Genomic DNA, 21,280 nt, shown 5'->3' with positions numbered 1-21,280 from the left:
GTGTATAAATACTGAGCAAAATTTGTGCACAAGGTAGTTTGTTTTTCCCAATTTTTTTCCTTCATTTGATACTGTTGGAGTTCCTCTGTCTCATGGGTTGTACTTAGTTGACCTCAAGAAAATTGTTCCTCTCTCCATTCTACATGCTACATTATGCTTTTTTTTTTTTACAAGTCAGAAATAAATTAAGATTTGTTTCACAGTTTTAAATATCCCCAGATGTCGCCTGCTCGCTTCTTCTCCTGCCTCCCATAGAAGCCCTTACTCTGTTTTTGGCTTTCACTCCTGTTCTTCCAGCTGTACAAATTCTTTTATTGTCTGGATGTCTGGCAGGAAACAGGAGGAAGTGAACGGAGGCAGTTCAGCACTAAACTGATGGGATTGAAAACTCCCAGGCTGTATCTGTTTCCTTTAGACATCTTCAGGGCTTTTTCAGCAAGTTGCAATATTTTCAGAAAATTCAGGGTACGCTTTTCTGAGGCAAGCAGATACTAGTTTTGTTCTGTATGCTAATTCTAAGGCCAATATGCAGTAAAACAGAACTAGAGCTTAATCCCACAGGTCTGTGGGTCTCCATTAAATTATACTTCCACAAATTCCACTTGTGATAAGCACTGTTGGTCCTGGCTCCCGACTGCTGTGTGTAACATACGGCTACTTTATGTGCCCTTCAACTTGTCCTTCTGAGTGTCAGGAGCAGCAAGAAGTCACTTTGAAACAAAGGAATTACAGAGGGGTCTAGTGTGTGATTTTATAAAATAAAAAGTAAGTTTAGTTCCCCCTTTCTTGGGTACCTTCTTTATTTTTTCTCATCCTTAGAAAGTCCCAGTGAGTTTTGAAGAAATTCTTGGTCTTGGTGTTCTGAAGCCAGCCACTACCCATGAACACACTGACAGACACCAGAAAGCCAGATATGGTGTCCATGAGTCCTTGTCAGAGGTTGAGGCACTAAGAGAACTGGGGGACAGAGAATGAAGAGAGAGAGGGAAGAGCGACTCCTCTGTGGATTTACTATGCATTTCCTATCGTCTAGACTTGTCCAGCATTTTCTTTCTGTCCCTTCCTGACTCTGCTATTAGACATCCAAGAAAAAAAATGAAAAGATTTCTATGAGAAATTTTGTGAAACCCACAAAATCAAAATGGCAGTCATATTGCCACTTTGAGAATGAAATTCATCATGTTTGGTTGTGTGTGTGTGTGGTTCCCCCCCACCCCCCCGCCCCCGAGGGATTCTGCTGTCGGCTTGGGGCTCTGTCTCTTTCCTGGTGTTTTCAGACCTTGTGCCAGATGTGAGGGGCTGTGAGCAAATGGGTTCATAAAGGAGCTTATTCTGTCTTCAGTCTTGGAAGGTATGGCCAGCAGAGAAGTGCCCTCATATATATTACCTCTTGGCCAAAAATTATGACCAACATGACTATCAAGTTTTGTTTATATATACCATCAATTTCAAATAACATTTTAATAACTTATTCGGCATATCAAGAGAATGGAAACTTCTGGTCTAAGACAAAATGGAGATCAGCTATAAAACATAATCTAATTATACTTCACATATAGCTATTCATTTGTGGGCCAAGATATTCCATTTAAAACAGCGACACTTTTATAGCAAAATAAATTGTTGCTCCTTTAGTATCCTTTCCCTCATGCCGACTTTTCTCAAGAACACAGGTTATTAGAGATCTTAAAATTGGTGATCATCCTCTTGCTTCATACAATGAAGAGTAAAACAAGAGAGTACACTAGGTTTCCAGATTTCAAAAAGAATATCCAAAGTGAGAGAAAGAAAAGTTAGACTGCCACCCCGGGGGTTCCTTTATTAAACTAGACCTTTGTGTGTTATATATGAAGAGATGGAAAGAATGTACATGATGTATTTTTTACAATCTTTCTAACTGAACATAATGAGCCTGGAATGATTTCTTTTGTTCCTAGGAGGTTCCTATTTGGGGCCACATGTGGGACCATAGTTATTAGGTGCCAGGGATACAGCCGTGAACAAAACAAAGAACCTGCCCTCTGAAATTTGCATTAAAGAAAATGGATTTATGAAACAAAACAAAGCAAACAAGTATTTATCAGGTTGGCTGGTGATTCAGCCTATGGAAAAAAAGAAGCAAAGAAGGGTGGTGGAAAACAGGGGGCTGGCTATTGCTATTAGATTGGCCAGGGAAGGGTCCACTGCCAGAGTGGAACAGAGACCTGACGGACAGGGCAACAGGAACCTTTATGCAGCTCTGTGGAGGGAGAATAATCCAGGCAGAGGGGTCACTGCTACAAAACCCTGAGGCAGGTGCATCCTTGGTACATTTAAGGAATGGCAAGGAAACCAGTGTGGAAGGAGAGGAGTGAGAGAGGCAGGACGCCAGAAGATGAGGTCAGAGAGTAGAGGGGGCAATAGAATCTGCTAAGATACGGGCTTGAGTTTTGAGCTGGGAAGGACACACTCTGACTTACCTTTAAAAAGGTTCCCTCTACTGGCCGCTCTGCCAGCAAGGTGAGTCTGCAGCTGAGACGGCACATTCATCTGGGGTGTCTCTCCGTTCTCAGTCCAATTTCCTGGGTTATTTAGTTTTGACTACACAAGCCAATTCTACAGGATGGAAGGTGAACATTTCCCATTTCATTTGCATAAAAACATTCACTATCTCATGTAGGCCGAGTGATCTTAAGTAAATTCTGTTTTAACTGAATCATTCAATGTAAGTCTTAGAGACAGTTTTATTATAGAAATGGGTTGCCAGGGATTTTGAATAACTCTAGTTATTATTGTCAGCCTTTTAATCATTGTATCCCTGTAATTTGCAGCATGCATAGTAAAACCCACAAAAATCAGTATAAATATTCCCCCTTACACAGGAAAGATGGAAGGTGGGAAAATTAACAATATTTGTGACTTCTTATAAGACATTATTGGCCAAGTTTTGTTACTCAAGTAATTTATTTTACATAAAGTAATTGTGAGAAATAGTTTCTCTCATCATATTCCAAATATTGTGATGGACGAATAACTCACTGACATAAATATGGTAATATAATTGTTGACAAACTATCGCATTTTCTTCTGCAATGACTTATATGGATCTCTCCCTCTCCTCTCTCTGTCTCCTAAAATCTGACAGATGTGGATGAATGCCAGGCCATCCCCGGGCTCTGTCAGGGAGGAAATTGCATTAATACTGTTGGGTCTTTTGAGTGCAAATGCCCTGCTGGACACAAATTTAATGAGGCATCACAAAAATGTGAAGGTAAGAAATATCATGCTTGGCAGTTAAGGGGTGGAGGGGCAGGCAAAACCCAAATCAGTGACAAGCTTTATTGTAAATTGTTCCAGAATCCTTCTGTCTTTGTCATTCCTGCGAATGTGTAAATATAATATTCTTACCAGAAATAATATGCCTTTGTGCTATTGAACCAGAAAAACCCTGTAGCTTTTTCCACTTTTATAGACCCAAAATAAGAGATCCATCTGAATCAAATTAAATATTAAAACATGAAATATTTTTGAACCAATATTTGGGTTAAAATGTTCAAGACACATGTTTTTGCATAGTTCTAGAGACATGAATTTAAATTTAATCATTACATATCATTCAGAAAGACATATCTTCTGATGTTTTTCTAGTTAAAATGTATGCTTGATTTTTTTTGAGAGATTAATAACTCTTATATTTATGCTCCTAGTACAAGTTTAGTATTTTCTTTTCTGCCTATCAAATGGAAGCCTTTTAATGTTAGTCAAACAGAAAAGTAACTGGAGGTAAATTTATATATTTTCATTTAGTTTATAGATTGAGCTCCTCCTGAAAATGTGTATAAAGAGAATGTGTTCATATTCACCACTACTGCTACTTGCCAAAAAGAGGCCTGGCATCCAAGGTCATAATAAATGCTTTTTCCCTGAGAGGGAAATAAGTAGGCAGCATCAAACTCTCTTTTCTTTGATGAGTGCACATATAATGTCTGACAATAAAGTAACAAGGTACTGGTCGATAACGTAACAAGGTACGTGTCTCATCAAACTCAGCGGAGCAAATTTCTTCCTTCATTTTCAGCTCTACCTGGTGTGATATAAAATTTCATTTTGTTGCATGTACTGCTGTTGTGTCAACTCCTAAACCCCAGCCATGAGGAATAGTTCATTCTAAGTCATTTGTCTGGGATTGGGTCTGGGTCGTTAATCTTTGTAGATAGCCACAGTATATCATACGTGGGAAAGACCGCGTCAGATTTGAGGTGCGGTTCGTAAATTACATAGAAGTTTACCATCAACTTGCTCTGAAATGGAATAATCTGAAATTTGACTCTGCTAGAATTATCTTTATGGGTGAGAGTTGTTTTTAAGTTATTAATCATCATAGAATTTATAATGATATGTTCTTGAACATGCTATATACAGTTGAGGTAGCTGTGAAGAATACTCAGGTTCTGAGGAAGGAGGACTTCTTAAAAACATTTTAAGTTTCAAAAAACAATAAAGTTGACTCTTACCACCCGAGGTATTCTAGGAGTTATATTGTAGATCTAAGTTAGAAGCAGAGAATGTTGTTGCTGAATGGGGTAAAGAACTTACCTATTTGCACCCTTTCACGTTATAAATTAAGGAACTGGCTATGTTAAGTGCCCTGTTTGAAGTCCTTAGATAGTGCAAATTTACTTCTTTTGATTCACACTCTGGTACTTTTTGTACCATATTATATCATCTTCTTTCTTGGATATAAGCCATAACCTCTAATATTAATATTTAATTATATTTCCTAATATTTTGAAAATTTTGAAATATGATAGCATAGATTTTCAGGTACCATTTATGTGTCTTTTATGCCATAAATAAGCTGTTAGGTTTATAATAGCATGCAATATCCACATCAGCAGTGGGTTGCATCTTATATTTTCAGGCTTTCTCAGCTTGATATATTCAGCTTAGGTATGGTCAGTTTTGAGATTTAGGGCAGTATGGTCCATATGGTTTGTCTAGTCTTCATTGTTTCTGGAATTCATTAGCTTCCAGCTTGGAGCAAAATTGTTTTCCTGTGTCCCTTGCCTTTCCCTCAGACCTGTCAGTTAATGTGGATCAGGATGGATCACCTTGTGTGGTTGTGAACAAGACAGAAGATGCACAGATTTAATACTCAGACTGAAAGAAAACTCATCCAAAATCCTCCTGTTAATGCTAAGCCTATTATGGTGGTGTGTCCAATGGACAAAAAATTTAGTCTGAGAATTACTTAATCCTTTTTCACAAATATTTTTTTTTCCGGCTACATATTGAAATCAGTAGCAAGATAAAAACAGCATACTTTTGGCTAGACCTTTTTTTTTTTCCTTAACCATCTACGGTTACATTAAATTCAGATGATGGGTTTTTTTCCCACCCTTTTTATTTTTTTATGCAAAATTGAGACTGGAAGAGAATGTCCCGTTAGTACTACATGTACTCTGGTCTGGAAGCTGATTTGGGCATTGTTGCCCTGTCTTACTGGGGTAGGAGAGTAATCAGAAAGTCCTCCAAGAATGCTTGGTAAGCTGAGTCTCCTCCTTCGGCTCTCCCTTGCTTTTCTCCAGCTCCATGCCTCGTTATGGGGAAGTCGTAACTCTGGACATAGGATGATTGATAGGATGGTCAATAGAAGGAATTCCAGAAAATCTAGCCCACACCACTAAAAAGGATGAAGAGAAATTCTGTGTGCTCTAGGAAGATGGGCAGGCCACAGTGGGATTCTGTGACTTTGTGAAAATCATTCTGGCACCTTTGCCATTACTTTGAGTGGCTTTTTGGAATGCATCTTCCTCTTGACTTGGAAAGGAAGGGACTGGGTACCTGGAAGCCCACAGTAATTTATTTAAAAAACCAATTCAATCAAAAATTGGCTTTAGCAAATTTACAGGATGCTAACCTTCACTCCCTCAGTGATGGTAAGAGCAGTTTATTTTGTGAGATCTTCCTTTTGCAGAATTCTCCTTTCTTAAAATATCCCCTTTCCCTGAAACTTAAAAAAGTCACGGACCAAGTTTTATATCAATGCATGCAATTTAGATTCATTCGAAATGTAAATTAACAAGCTGAAGTGGTTAAATAACAATTACTACATTTTCATAAATTTAAGAAGAAAAGATTAAGATTTATAGCTATGATTTGAGAAAAAGGGAAACAGAGTTCATGCCCACCTTCATTGTTGATTTTTCCAATGACTCTCAAGTGTGCACACTGAAAGAACACATGAGGCTTTTCTTTTCAGAAACCAAGGCCATATTTGCATAGGTTACTGTGGGAGGAAATTAAGAAATAAAAAAGTGTCATTAAAGGATTAAGTTTTATTTCTGGAAGAAGTCCTTTGGATTCCTAATTAACCACTAATATTTTGGGATTTAGATTATCGCCAGCCCAGCCTTTAGCAATTATAATAGCACTGCATGATGCAAAGGACTTTTCAAAACTGTAGCTCTTAATCTGTACACTCCCTAATACATGGCCAAAAACCTTAAGACTTCCCCTTTCTAAAATGATGACATATTTATCTGATGGCTACTTGCTCTTAGGGGCTCTTAGTGGGATCCCTGCCCCTCTCCCCACGGCCCAGCCGCTGGCACTTGGAGACTTGGGTCTCACATCACTTTGTAATTGAGACTCTTTGCTCTTACTTTGAGTTTTACTCATGCTGGTTTTCAGAAGGTCTCAATGTAATGCAAGAGCCATGCCTGGGCACCAGAATTATAGAAATCAGTCCTGTGCTCATACGTATACTGTGAGGATTAGATGGATTGACACACATGAAACCTTCAATCAATGCCTGCTGCTCAATACCTGTCAACTCTAATTATTATTGTTGTTGCTATCATCTCAGTAAAGGAGCCAAATCTAACCTAGCCAGCATATGAAGAGTGTCTCCTTGGACGTGCCAGTTAATTCTGTTTTTTAAAAGGCGAAAGATTTATGCGATCTGAAGAGAAACCAGAGTATTCATTCTGTTTTTTAAATAACTTTTTCTGGTATATTTTGTCACTTAAATAATCTCTTTGGTTATTGATGTAAGTGACCTTAATAAGGATGGTAGCAGTCATTTATACTAACAGGTAGAAAAATATTTCTTTTAATAAACACTATTTCTTCATATGCTCTTTGATAGGAGTTCAGTGACCCAGACCTTAATCTTTAGGGACAATTTGAGGAAGGTATGTTCTTCTTAATACCTTTGTGTTCTAGGGATACATCTTCTTCTATCCTTAAATGAGGTTGTTGAATCCCTTCGGCTGGACTTACTTGGTTTTGTTGTTGTTGTTATTGTTGTTAGAGAGAGGCAGCCTGTGTGCCTGCTAGGGGAGGAGCAGAGGTTAAGAGAGAGAGAATCTCAAGCAGGCTCCACACTCAGCGCAGGGTCTGACATGGGGCTTGATCCCGGGACCCTGACAGCATGACCTGAGCTGAAATCAGGAGCCCGAGACTTAACTGTCTGAGCCAGCCAGGCGCCTGTTGTTAGTTTTTAAGTAGGAGTGTGGCTGGTCAGTGCAGGAGGATTGATGCTAAAGAACTGTCTTAAAATGTGTCTTCTGATATTATGCTAGTTCTAGAAGCTTAGGCTCCGTCCTTGGCTGTTTCTCAGCCTGACTTTCACTGACTCCAGTAAAATGCCTATCTGTCAGAATAGAATATACATCTTTACCATTATACAACTTCACAATGACAATGCTGTTTATGTTAGCATACAAGAATAAGGATTTTGCTTTTATTTTATTTTATTTTTTTTTAAAGATTTTATTTATTTATTTGAGAGAGAGAATGAGAGATAGAGAGCACGAGAGGGAAGAGGGTCAGAGGGAGAAGCAGACTCCCTGCTGAGCAGGGAGCCTGGTGCGGGACTCGATCCCGGGACTCCAGGATCATGACCTGAGCCGAAGGCAGTCGCTTAACCAACTGAGCCACCCAGGCGCCTGAGGATTTTGCTTTTAAAAAGGTTAAACTGCACTTAAACAATGTCATTGCTGCCTTTTTGACTAACAGGGTGATCTTGAGTCAGAAGACCCTTGAATCTGGTCCACAGAGAACTCTATTTTGTTTTACAAGTGAAGAGCAGTACTTATACTGGAGAAGAAATATTCTCTGTTTTTTAAAACTTAGGGCTTTCCGAGTGCCCATGGTGTAGTCTGGCCATTGCAATACTCCCGGGGGGGCTTGGGTCAAAATGCACCTGTCCCTAGGTGAGTGCAGAAAGCCCACTCCTCTTGGAGTCAAGGTCATGCAGATGCCCTGTGCTCTGAGTTTACTTTTAGCCTAAGCAGGAAGTTCTTAATTTCTTTTCTCCCCTCACTGGTGCCACATCTGTTGACAACTGTTAGTGTCTGAAGCTGGTTCTTGAAAAGTTTCCCTTGAAGGAAATGGTTCTCAGGCCTCAGGGCTAACCCTGACTATGGCCTCCACTGACCTCACAGGGTATTCAGGAATTGGAGTGGTTTTCAGAGTTGTCCCCCCTGGGGCAGATGGCTAGACCATTCTCTCACCTCCACGATCAGTCACTGGGTGTGGGTTCATGAGAAGGGTGTAGGTAGTCCCAGGTGAGGTGGCTCTCTGCAGCTCGAGCAGACCTGGAAGGAACTGAGAACCAAAGGCTGTCTACTGATAGTATCCCTAATGCTAAGTCAGCAAGCCCTCCCTTGAGAGGGTTCTGGGTGGAGCGTCCCAGTGTCCCCACACAGTTCACTCACTGAACCCACAGAAAACCATCGTCATGGCCGTGTGGGTGCCCCTGAGAACACCACGATGGCCAAGTCTTGGTCAGCACTCAGACCACATGCTCTTCTCTATAGGATTTCAGTATCTGCTTGTGGAAAATCAGATTGAGAAGAAACACAGGAACTCATGCAGAATATAGAGTAAACATAAAGGGAGCCTAACTCAATGCAAAACATGGAGAGAACAGGGAAAACAAAATTTTAAACTAAATGAAATGTGGAATATTAGCATGCTATCATTCCTTGGTAAAACAGTACGTAGTTTTAGATTTTACAGGGGAAGTTTCTATTATCTTGCTCTAATCTCTTGAGGTTTGTAAGTTCCTTGGGTAAGCCTGGGTTGAGAGAAGAAGCACTCACTTTTTGAATTGACTATTTTATATGCAGCTTTTGTTCTTTAGAGATCGGTTTGACTGGCATTACATCTGAAGCTTGTGATGATGAACAGTTTTATACTGTGTTCTGTGAATACTAAACTCTTCTTTATATTCCAGATATTGATGAATGCAGCACCATTCCTGGAATCTGTGATGGGGGCGAATGTACAAACACAGTCAGCAGTTATTTTTGCAAATGTGCTCCCGGTTTTTACCCCTCTCCTGATGGTACCAGATGCGTAGGTAGGTTTAATTCTAAACAGCATGCCTGATTCCTGTCAGTCAGTTCCATAACAAACATCTTTCAAAACACATTTGTTCAGGGGGACTAATAATTTCTCACTTGATGTAAAATGTACCTTTACATCTTATTAAACAGTTGAGCACTCTCTTCAAGAAAAGAGGCACCCTGTGGTCTTGTATGAGGATTTTTACCTCCCGGAAAGAGGGATGATCCAGGAGCCCATACAGATATCCTCAGTCTATAAATTAACTTTGCAGTTATGCAAGTGTCAAACCTTCCGTCATTTCCTGGGACCTGTGTTAATTTAGGTCTGAAATTTTGCAATAATCTCTTAATTGGCCTCCCTGCTTCCTGGCTTCTCTACAGTCCATCTTGTCAGATTTATCTTTCTAAAATAATGCTTTGATTAAAAGCTCAAAAACCTCTGGTAGTTTTCCATTAGGATTTGGGAATTAGTGGCTTTTTAGTCTGTGTCGCATGGATCCTTCAGGTGCAGCAAATGTCTCCAAGCTGCTGGGGTGGGAGAGGGGAACCGTGAGAAGGGGGAGGCTGAGGGGGAAAGGACCCTTGCCTCCCACTCCCTGCTCCTCACATGCACACACTCCAGGCAACTCTGCTTTTACCTGGTGGTGTGTTAGCTTCTGTGTAAAAGATCAATTAAATAAGGGATTTTCTTGTTTTAAACGAATAGGTTTGATAACTGCTGGATTTAGTGATTGCTAAGACTTCCTTCGAAGTCCGGTTCTCTAGAGTAAAGAAAGTTCAAGTTCCAGAGCGTGCAGCCTCGTAGCTAAGGACCTTCACTCTCTGACCTCTTTCAGCTTTGCTCACTTACCAGCACAGTCTCTGCTTCTCACCCTCAACCAGGTCATTTGTTTTAATTCCTTCCTGCCTTGAATCATACCTGTGGTACCACTCAGGATACTCTTCTTCCCAGCTCAAGCCCCCTTCATGCTTCTACTCAGGTTCTCTGTCTTTGAAGAGGTCCCAGATCAGCCTACCTGAAAGCAGTTTCTCCCTTACCTGAGGATATGCTTCTTGTAAATGGTCTCCTAGGGAAATTTTATGTCTGGATGTTTTTATGTCCCTAATTAAGTTGTAAGCTCCCCTTAAAGGCTAAATAACTGCTATCCTCCTATATCCCTGATGGTTCTTGGCATGATTCCTTGCATGTCATAGACACTCAGTAAATATTTGTTGAATATCAAAATGAGTACTTCCTTATTATTCAGGCAAAGCTCGGGAAGCCTATGGCACATGGCCTCATAGAAAAATGAACACTGTCTTTTGATGTTTGTTTCTGGCCCATATTTTCAAAGACACTCAGCTTCACATCCTTACCACAAGCCATGAGTTTCAGACCCAAACTGAGTTGTACTTGAAATTCTGAATTCCTTTGTACTTAGTCACATATAATAAAAGCTGAGGGCGGTCTCTTAAGTTGACATTTGAATAAGTACAACCAGTGAGGGAAGCATATCTGGACTTTTCCTTAGAAACAATAGTGATGCCCGGATTACCGGATTTTCCAAGATCTCTCCATACATACTGGCACCACAGGGAAAGAATGGCCAGTGCAATTCATGGAGCTCTTTTTTCTCCCCAAACTGTCCCAATTCGCACTTGACATCCCATAATGATGCTTAGCAGAAAGATAGATCAGAAGTTCTTTCCTGGCCAAATAATAGGTAGATTTTTTTTTTTTTAACCTTCAAAGGGAACCCTGGATTATGACTAAAACACCTTTACCTATCAGATGGTTTACATTTTTATCAGTCTTTTACCAAATATATCCATGCTATTTAAAAAGAAAGGGGGGGCGCTAGGATTCAGGGGTGACCTTCTAGGTGTGAGGTGTTTTATGGAAATTATCTGACTTCATTTTCACAACCACACTGTAGACGGGAAGCAGCTGAGGTTTACAGAGCTCAGATAAGTAATTTGGTTCAATTGTTTAAGCAGTTAAGGAGTGAAGGAGCTGGGATCCCAACTTGGGCCTGAGCCCACAGTCCCAAACCCTCCCATTGCTCCCTTCCAAATGACCACCAGACACAGTAAACCCTTTCTTACCATACACCTAGGCCAGTGCAGTTTCTTCTTCTCTGGAACTTTATTGTACCCACAGCTAGGAACTTGTTATATAAAATGCTCCAAGCAACACTTCTGCCTTCCCTAAGGCTGATATCTCCTGCCATGGCAAACCACAGAGACCCCCCGAATTATCCCTAGTGAAAAGAAAATACATATAGTCTCCAACTTATAAATGAATCTAGGATTTGTTGGTAAGTTGGCTGTTTGGAATTAGCCCATCTAACCAATAGAAAACCCAACCTGTAGCTAGGGGTGTGTTGTATCTCCTTATACCTCTCTCCTAAGCACGAGATTCCACCTGTTACCTTTGGTCACCACATTCTGAGGCCCTCAGACCTCCCTGTGTTTGCAGGATCCCTTTTGTTTTATAAGCTCTTGAAGTATTACTTTATTTTTTTTTTTTGTTCTGTGACATCTTCCTTTGGCACTTGAATATACCTCGTGTAGGGTAGTCTTTTCATGTTAGTGTGTTCTGTCTCATCAATTCCCAGGAATCCTGACAAACATCCTGTTCCTAGTTTGGGCCTCGCAGCTCCTAACTCCTGGTTGGACACAACAATGTTAGTGATTGGTTAGGAGACACCTATTGACAGACCAGGATGATCTGCAAACACCTATTTAATCCATAATATCTATTTTTTGATATAATGTGGTCTCTGGGTTCTGAAAGGAAAGGGGGCCAAGTGATTCAGAAGGGGGAAAAGGAGGAAAGCTTCCTAATCCTTTTCTGCCAGATGTCTTGGCCGCAGCAGATTCAAAATAGAAGAAGGTGTCTACGCTTTATCTTACCTCCACTTATCTCCTCCAAATCCTAACATTCTTCCCCCTCAGCTTCCGCCTTAGCTGCTTTGCAAACTGGTCCAGCACCACAGTGGCTTCCTTCCCGCTTCCTTGGGCACTGCTGCTTGATGACGTGAGAAACTTCAGGTTGCTGTGCCCAGGAGGCCATTCCTCTCAGGGTTTCCCAGTTTTCACACATTTTCCCTTCCTTTACTTATTATAGCCCATAGGTTTGCTTCAAAATTATAAGTTGTGTCAGTGTGTGTATTTTTAACCAAAGCTCTCCTGCAAAAAGAGAAATCAGCAAAATGCTTACTGGAGCTGCAGATGCCGTTTGTATATCAGAGCCTGCCCACAGCCCAAACATGGCTGGTAAGGTTTTTAGCCCCAACATTCACCATTTTAATCAAGAGTTTTCTAACCTACTGATTTAACATGTAAGTGAGCCAGCTGGGCAGTAAAATAGTATCATGGTTAATGTGCAAAATAGTAGACATTAGCCCATTAAGAGTTTGCAACTGGCAGCTCTAGGTCCCAGTTTTGCTCCAAAAGATAGCCCACACTGAAAATTGTATGTACAAATATTGGTCAAGCGTTTATACTGAGTTTTGACTGCCAAATTCATTTGAAACTGGGATATAAGTCAGTTTTGAACATTTCTTCCCATTCTTAACAGCCTTTGGTTTCCATGCCTCAAACGTTTACTCACCACTGAGGATATAAATTATTCATGGCTCTAAAGCCATGAAAAGTAGAAAGTAGGAAGTCCTGCTGCTCCTTCTTCTTCATAGGGAAGGTGCCACCAGGGGCTTCACAGAGTCTATCTTGTCTACACTCCTCTCTCCAGCCATTAACCCTGGACCAGGCTGAAAGGAAACTTGTTCAGCCTCTCTGCTGAGACTAGTACTCTACCTGGAGGTGTAGGAACGGGGCCACAAAAGAGCTCTAGAAAGCACATTTATACCTGCTAGTGGTTTTAAGTATTTTTCAGAAATAATCTCGTCTTCTTTAAAGCTGATCCATAGTTTTATTTTATGGCTTGTCTGGGATTTTGTAGCCTTCTTCACAGGATATTAATAATTTATATGTTTCTAAGTTAGCCTTTTTAAAATTCCATTTTATTAATTTATTGCAACCTTCAAGATCTGAGGGCTTCGTGTTCCTAAGAACGATGTAGATGAAAACAATCATAGGTATGACCTTCTCTGATCAAACTCGAAGTTTAGTGTTTAGACAGGCAACATAGGGATGAAGTTTTAAGTGTAAAAAAAATTCTTTATTTTATAAAATAATTTACCACTTACTTTGTTTCTCGGAGTCCATAGTCTCTCATGGTTCAGTGATAGGTATTAAGGAGGGCACATACTGCATGGAGCACTGGGTGTTATACGAAAGCAATGAATCGTGGATCACTACATCAAAAACTAATGATGTATGGTGATTATTAACATAACATAATAAAATTAAATTAAATTAAAAAATTAAAAACTCATATGAAAAATATTTTACTTAAAAGAATTTACCACTTCTATTTCTTCAAATAAGCATATTTAAAATATGATTTACTTTTTACTTTATTGCGTATGGGCTATGCAGTGATATGCTTTCCTTAAAGAGGTACATCATCAACATGTCAGGGGGATCAAGGTGTTCTGTACTTAGCTACCTGCATTCCTTATTTCACAGTGCTTTCTCAAAGGCCCATGAAGCAGTTAGGTTTCTACTATGTCACAGGCTCTTTTTTGACAGCCTAGACTTGTACTTCAGTGTGTCATTGTTGTCATGACTGTCAGACATGATGTAACCCAATAAAAGTGGTATATAGAAAGATGTCTACCCCTGTTGCTTTGAGAAGATACCTTTCTGCCAAAAAAAAAAAAAAGCCTTCAAGAACCATTGTATTCTATAGGACTAAGAACTTGGAATCACGTACATTTTGAACTTGTAAATAATTAGTGCCTTATAAAATCTTGCTAGGGCCCCAGGACAAAAGGAAATCTTGATTCACAAGCATTGGATCTGACTGCAAAGTGGCTCATTCCTTTAAAAAAAAAAAAAAAAACAACTCACAAGTCTGACTCACATTTGTAGTCTGAAAAGTAAGAAAGATCTTTTAGAAATGTAGACTATAGGGTAGACTTAATGTTGTTTTAAAATAGATTTATATCAATATTTGCCTAAAGCGGCTCGAATTAAGTGTTTTGAAACCAAGGACAACACAGTCCCCCTTCAGTATAGAGACATGTCTCTCTAACTAATTAACTGTCACTGCCAGTGATTTTCTTAGTCTCTTTTTTCCTATGGCACATGTGGTTGTAATCATTCGTCCCCACCTTGGGGATGGAATGTGGGACTTCGGCCAAGTGCACCAGCTCGCAGGGGCAAAAGGTGTGAGACGAAGGGAGGTCTGACCGAACATTGTTCCTGAGCAGCGCACGCTGCTTCCTTTCCGTGGGCGAGCGTGTCAGTGTGTCCCGCCGGAGCCCACGTGTGAAGCGCAGAGGTGCTGGGGCAGGAGAGTGTTGTTACGAGTCCAGCTCAGTGATGTGTGTGGGGGTGTGTTTCTTTGTTCTCAGATGTTCGCCCCGGATACTGTTACACAGCTCTGGCAAATGGGCGCTGTTCTAACCAACTGCCACAATCCATAACAAAAATGCAGTGCTGCTGTGATGTTGGCCGATGCTGGTCCCCGGGGGTCACGGTTGCCCCCGAGATGTGTCCCATCAGAGCAACCGGTAAGAGCCCTTCCAGATGTCTGCAGAGTGTCCCAGTCCCACCCCTCACAAGCCCAGTGGCAATGTGCGTGAGGCACATCTAGTAGAAATTCAGGTAAGTGAAAAAGATTCCAGAAAATAAAAGACACGACTCCCAGGGAAATTTCTGCAGACAGTGACTTGGGAAACTACAGAGGTCCATACAGATAGTACTGTTTTCGGGTACTGCTTCTTACTGAGCTTGCTTATCACCACTGAATAGCAACCTTCTCAGGAGGGCTTGTCCTCTCTTATTCTCATGTATTTCTTTTGGCTCTCAGGAGTCCTCAAAAGCTCCACTGAATCAAATTCACTTCTCTCCGAGCCTTTCAGTGAGTTATGCTGCATACATATTTTCTCCTTCCCTAATGCTTGACACCGTTCCTCTTCCTTGGTGCCAATTCTTACTGACTTTTTTTCTTTGTACTACTTCTCGCATCTGTCAGATTCCTTCCATTGTCACATAAAGCTCCTTTTTTCTCGTCTGGACTATTGCAGTGGCCTCCTAACTCGTCTCTATGAAATCCACATCTACCATATACATTTCCCAAAGCATAATTCATCTGAAGTTCGGTTAAAAAAAATTATGGCCAGGGGAAAAGGTAGGGAAAGATGTCTGGAAAAATTTTCCCAGGATGAATTCAGGCGGTATCTAGTGGTCCAAGTCACTCCATTTCTTGAAAATAAAATTTTACTACTTGGCAGAGCATCTAGTATCCTCAAGTCTGACCCCAGTTCATCTTTTAATTCTTCTTCTTATGGTGGCTTTATTTTTCTAGCTCAATTATGCAATCAAACTTTCCTTGAAACCAGTCTGAGGATCTCTGACCTCAACTGTTCTTTTTTCCTAAAACTTCTCCTCAGTTCGGGTTCTTCCTCCCTACTTCCTAACCCCTGCCACCTTGCTTATTAAATGCCCTCTTGTTCAGTGAGGATCCTTACATGATTCTTGATACGACCTAATTCCTGGATGTCCCAAGATAACCACAGCTGGAAATGCTGCCTTCTGTCTCGGGGCTCCAGGTATTTACTGTTGCTTTGGGACAAATCCCATCTACTCTGCTTTGTGCCAATGTGTGTTCATGTATTTCTTTATTACTAGTTGATAAATCTCATTAGGAGGTCTCATTCATTCTTATAGTCCCATATTCCTTATGCTTTCTTAGCACTTCCACAGTAGTTAGCAAAATCTGGCTCATAGGAGGCATTCAGGTGGAGTGAACAATTTATTAAGTGACAACTTTCCCACCAGTTCTAAGTGAAAACTGGGGTTATAGCTGCTTCTTAATCTGATTCCTGAACAGTATGTTTGACTCCGAGAACTGTAGCAGAGTGAATCAAGGTGAGGAAGGATAAACACAGAGTTAATGGTTACTGCAGAGTGTTATTCGCAGAATGTGAATTTCCCATTATCCTGGGTTCTGCACCTGCTCACAGATATTACTATAAAATTTCTATTTATTGCTGAGAATTGTATGTGTGGATTAAAGAAGCAATGAAAATCTTTCAATACATTTTAACATATAATAAGTCATATATTTTGTCTGATTTGCTTACTGTCTATGGCCTAAAAATAAAGCCCACCATCCTTAGTGCACTAGGGGGACCATTTAGTAGGTCACTGTTTAGAAGTGCATGGCTTACGTACCAGGAGAATGACTTTTTAAATACATAGTTAATTTAGGAATCAGCAGCATTGATGCGGATTCCTTCCTGTGCTGAGGTCTTGAATAGAGGACAGAGGGATGGCAGATTGAGGTGCCTGAAGACCTGCTTTGGAATGCAGGTGCAGAAGACCCTGTTTCCTTGTGTGGCTCTGCAGGGAGCTGCTCTCTCATGTGTACCACTGAAATACCCATAATCTAAGATAAGCCCAGGGCAAAGCAGACTGACAGAGAGGAACTAATTTGCAGGTGGGTGTTTGTTTGCTCAGATGTTCTGGTAGCAGTGCTATAGAACTCTGGGCTCTCAACTTATGGAGAGTGATTATATATGGAGAGTATATATATATATATATATATACACACACACACACATGCATATCCTTCATATATCCTACAATATAGGATATATGTACATCCTTCACATACATATGTATATAAAATAATCCTTCATATATATATGGATTATTTTAGACTAGTCAGCTTTTTACCATGTTAAAAAAAATCAGTATCATCTCTGAGTTAAATGGAGTTAGGAAAGATGGACATCAGTTGAACAAAACTAGCCCCAGTTTGCTGATTTGGAATGTAAACGGACTCATGGGAAAGTTATGAAGCTGGAGAGAGTAGAACAGGGTATAGGACCCACTCTGATACACTTTCCTACGGAGGTTAAGATGAATTTAATGGCATGCTTAAAGTCATATATCAATCTAATTAGCAGAAATCCTGATAAGCTATTCAACTTCTTTTATACAAATCCTAAAAGACTAAAGAAAAAGAAAGGCTGAATTGGTGCTTGGAAGCAAAATGAGTCCCTTAATATAATTGCTATCCAGTTAAATCCAACACATAGTTAATGAGTTCCTCTTATGTGCAATTTGCAAGGCTAGGCTCAGAGTGGGAATTAGTCATGAGTTAGATATGATCATTGACTTCAAAGACTATGCACAATCTTGGTGGTAGAAATTTGGTGGAAAGCAAGTAGCCAGGAAATGATAGGGCATATCCAGGTGATAATTCTATAAGAAGGATCACTGTGGTTTCATAAGAGGGATTGTAGCATCCGGGTTTGGGGAAGCATAAACAATAATATAAATCCTTTCCAGATGCAGTCAAATGCTACAGAATCTGTGTGGGTTAAAATTACAGATAAATAATAATTAAAATGCAGTCATAGAATTCTCTGAATACATAATGTTAACCTGAGTTGGAAATGCCAAATGTGATTGAAGAAGATTTAGTAATGGACCAACAAGTAACAGCAAGGTACATGGTAGCTAGGTATGTTTAGCCACATGTGAATTGGCAGATTTTCCCCCATGAGGTTGAATATGAATGTATTTCCATAAGATATATTACAGTGCCTTAGAATAAGTCAGATTTAGTGCACAAGGAAAAGAGTAATATTAGCCTCATTTCTATTAATGGATAAAGCTAGTATATAAATTATCTGTGGGAGAATCCCTGTGTGACAGCAATAATAAAATTATCAGGATTCTGACAAAAAGGGGAAAAAGAAATTTAAAAAATCACAAGATTAGTTTACATTATAGAGGGAACTATAACAAGATGTGGCTAATGTTACTAGTAGTTAAGTAAATACATCCCTGGAAACCTGGATACTGTGTCTTAAAACATCTTTTTGGAAGCTCAGGAAAAAACGTGTCACAAATCTAAAGATGATTTATTCTGATAAAGACCTGGCATGAAAAATGGGAATCAGCCTATATGTGCAGTCAGAGGGAAATTCCTGATTAGCTCAGGTGTATGAGTTCAGGGAATCATGATGCAGCATTAATAACAGACCCACTACCCCCTGGTATTCCTTCTGCCCCCCTGTGTGTTGCTTCTCCAACACTTTGTTGTCTTTTTACAAATAGGTATTCCTCAGGACTCCGTCTCTGCACACCCTTCTTTTCACTTTCCACATCTTCCCCAGGGGAGCTCATTCATCCCCATGGCTTTAAATACCACCCGCCTGCTGATCATTCCAAAACTTATACCCAGCCCCCTACTTCTCTGCTAGGCTTCGAACTCTTAAATAGCTGTTCCATGACAAATCTGCTTGGATATCTGCCACCTCAAAATACATATGTTCAACATGGAACTTGGCTTCTACCCACCAAACCCATTGAAGGTAGTTCAATTGCAGTTTCTCACATTTGGTAAATGTCACCAACATCTACCCAGTTGCTAAACCAGAAGACTATGTCGTTCTTGATTTCCTGTTCCCTCTGCTCTGACATTTACTCCTTCATGAAGCACTACCCGCTTATCTCTGAAACATGCTTCAAATTCGTCCACTCCTGCCCAGTTCCATCGCTGCCTCCCTTGTCCCGCCAAAGCTTTCTTGCCCTTGGTGTTCTCTAACAGCCTTGCCCCCCTCCCGCGCATTCTCCCTGTGTCAGCAAGACTGATCTTCTGAAAATGTTCGTTGATTACATCCCACGTTAATCTGCCGAAGACTTCCAGTGGCTTAAAATAAAATCCGGGCTTTTTAGTGTGCTCTTTAGAGCTCTGTGGGATCCACAAATAGGACGGAGTTGAGAAAGTGGCATTTGATTCCTCCTTGAGGTAAATCGTGACATAGGTAGAGACTTCCTAAATTTGGGGAGAGGCATGTGGTATACACTCTGGGGAGTTTGGTTTTGGTTTGGAATTACGGTTCCAGTATGGTTGCTACTGTAGCTGTTAGGATGGGAATGATGTCAGTGGGCTTTTTCCCTTTTCTCCAGTTGATCTGTGTGGTCTGATGATTGATTTTATTCAAAGTTTCTTTGAAATGTAAGGGTGACTTCCACAGGTGTATGAGTTATGCTACAGCTCAGCTTTTGTGTTCTGTTGTGTCGTGTTTTTCCAGAGGATTTCAACAAGCTGTGCTCTGTCCCTTTGGTGATTCCTGAGAGACCAGGATATCCTCCCCCACCACTTGGCCCCATTCCTCCTGTTCCTCCTGGCTTTCCTCCTGGACCTCCAGTTCCTGTCCCTCGACCCCCAGTGGAATATCCATACCCGTCTCGGGAACCACCAAGTAAGGATTGAAAAGTCATCAGGGTTTTTTTGTTTTGTTTTGTTTTTTTGTTTACATTAATCAGGTTAACTTTTTTGTTGTTATTTATGCTGCTTTAGTCATTAAATTAGTATATCAATTCCTAGATTAGCTGTTTGGTTTACATAGTGTTGTATATAAGTTTCTCAGTTCACCTATTGCTTAGAGAAAAATAGGGGGTTTCATATTCTCCAGATTAATGTCCTCTGGTTATTGACAACTGAGGGAGAGTTATGAGAGCAATTTAAATCTGATTCATAGGATGAAGTCATAAAGGTGGTATAAAATTATATGTTGTGTTTTATATAATGCAAAGCAGTTTTGCAAGTAATTACCAAGAACTCATTACCTTTGTCATTTACCCAAACTGGAGGCTTGAGAGTGGGGCAGAAAAGAGGTAGGGAGAAGCAGGCCACAGCGAGGTTTCAGGACCTGGCTGCAGGTGATCTCTGTAAGCGGGCATGGAAATAGACTTTACTGGCCCCAGATGACCTTTGCCCAAAGAGTGTCTTCCTTCCTTTATGATTTAGGATTTTTCCCATGATTTTAATGGGGTTTAATGTTATTCCTTTAGGGGTGCTGCCAGTCAATGTCACTGATTACTGCCAGTTGTTTCGCTATCTCTGTCAAAATGGACGCTGCATTCCAACTCCTGGGAGCTACAGGTGTGAATGCAACAAAGGATTCCAGCTGGATCTCCGCGGGGAGTGCATCGGTATGTAACGCCTATGGTTAGGTCCGCGTGAGAGGCTGTTCTGTCCCATGACTAGATGGGTTTTCTGTTGCAGCTGTGATAAATCACCTCAAACCTAGTGGCTTAAAACAACACAAATCTATAGTTCTATAGGTTAGAAGTCCAACACAGGTCTAACCGGGCTAAAATCAAGGTGTCGGCAGGGCTCTGTTCCTTTTGGAGACTCTCAGAGAGAATCCATTTTTTTGCCTTTTCCAGCTTCTGGAGGCTGTCTGTATTCCTTGGCTGATGGTCCCCTCCTATATCGTCAGAGCCAGTAGCATAGCATCTTTAAATCTCTCTAATTCTTTGGTTCTCTCTTCCAGGTCCCTCTTTCACTTTTAAGGACCTTTGTGGTTAAATAGGGTCCAACTGAATAACTCAGGAGACGCTCCCCGTCTCAAGGTCTGCTGATAAACAACCTTGATTCCCCTTTGCCACGTAACATATTCAGAGGTTCTGGGGATTAAGACGTGAATATATTTGGAGAGGGACATTATTCTGCCTACTATCTTGACTTTTAACTTTCATCGTAAATACACTCAAGTCATTGCTGGTAACTTCAACGTACGTCATCTTATCAAAAGTCTGACCATTAAAATAAAGCATTAAAACTGTCCCCAGATTATGAAATTTTGCACATTTAACTAATTTAAATGGATAACTAACCAATTGTCTCTAGTTAGTCATTAAAAACTGACGAGAGAAACTTTGAGTTGTTGACAGGTTGTTTAAGCTAGCAAAAGGAGGAAATGTAACACAAGAATAATTCATCTGTTAATTGGAAAAGAACACCCGGTTGCCATCTAACTTTTTAAAAATAAATTCCTCACCATAACACATACATAATAAAATAAATA

The 21,280-nt window shown here is 40.4% G+C and overlaps 1 protein-coding gene across 1 annotated transcript in view; it reads left to right on the top strand.

The window, feature by feature from the left end:
- Nucleotides 1–21,280, top strand: part of FBN1 (fibrillin 1) — a 222,989-nt gene that overhangs the window by 101,864 nt on the left and 99,845 nt on the right. The window contains exons 7-11 of the mRNA XM_088025122.1: nucleotides 3,125–3,250; nucleotides 9,224–9,349; nucleotides 14,798–14,956; nucleotides 19,499–19,669; nucleotides 20,262–20,402. Of these exons, the coding sequence (XP_087881248.1) occupies nucleotides 3,125–3,250; nucleotides 9,224–9,349; nucleotides 14,798–14,956; nucleotides 19,499–19,669; nucleotides 20,262–20,402 (723 nt within the window). The remainder of the gene's footprint in view (nucleotides 1–3,124; nucleotides 3,251–9,223; nucleotides 9,350–14,797; nucleotides 14,957–19,498; nucleotides 19,670–20,261; nucleotides 20,403–21,280) is intronic.

Source organism: Eumetopias jubatus, unplaced genomic scaffold, assembly GCF_037043125.1.
Source record: "Eumetopias jubatus isolate StellerSeaLion01/CBP00866 unplaced genomic scaffold, mEumJub1_p1.0 scaffold_7, whole genome shotgun sequence".
In the NCBI taxonomy this organism is placed as follows: domain Eukaryota; kingdom Metazoa; phylum Chordata; class Mammalia; order Carnivora; family Otariidae; genus Eumetopias; species Eumetopias jubatus.
This window is presented reverse-complemented; position numbering and strand designations above follow the sequence as displayed.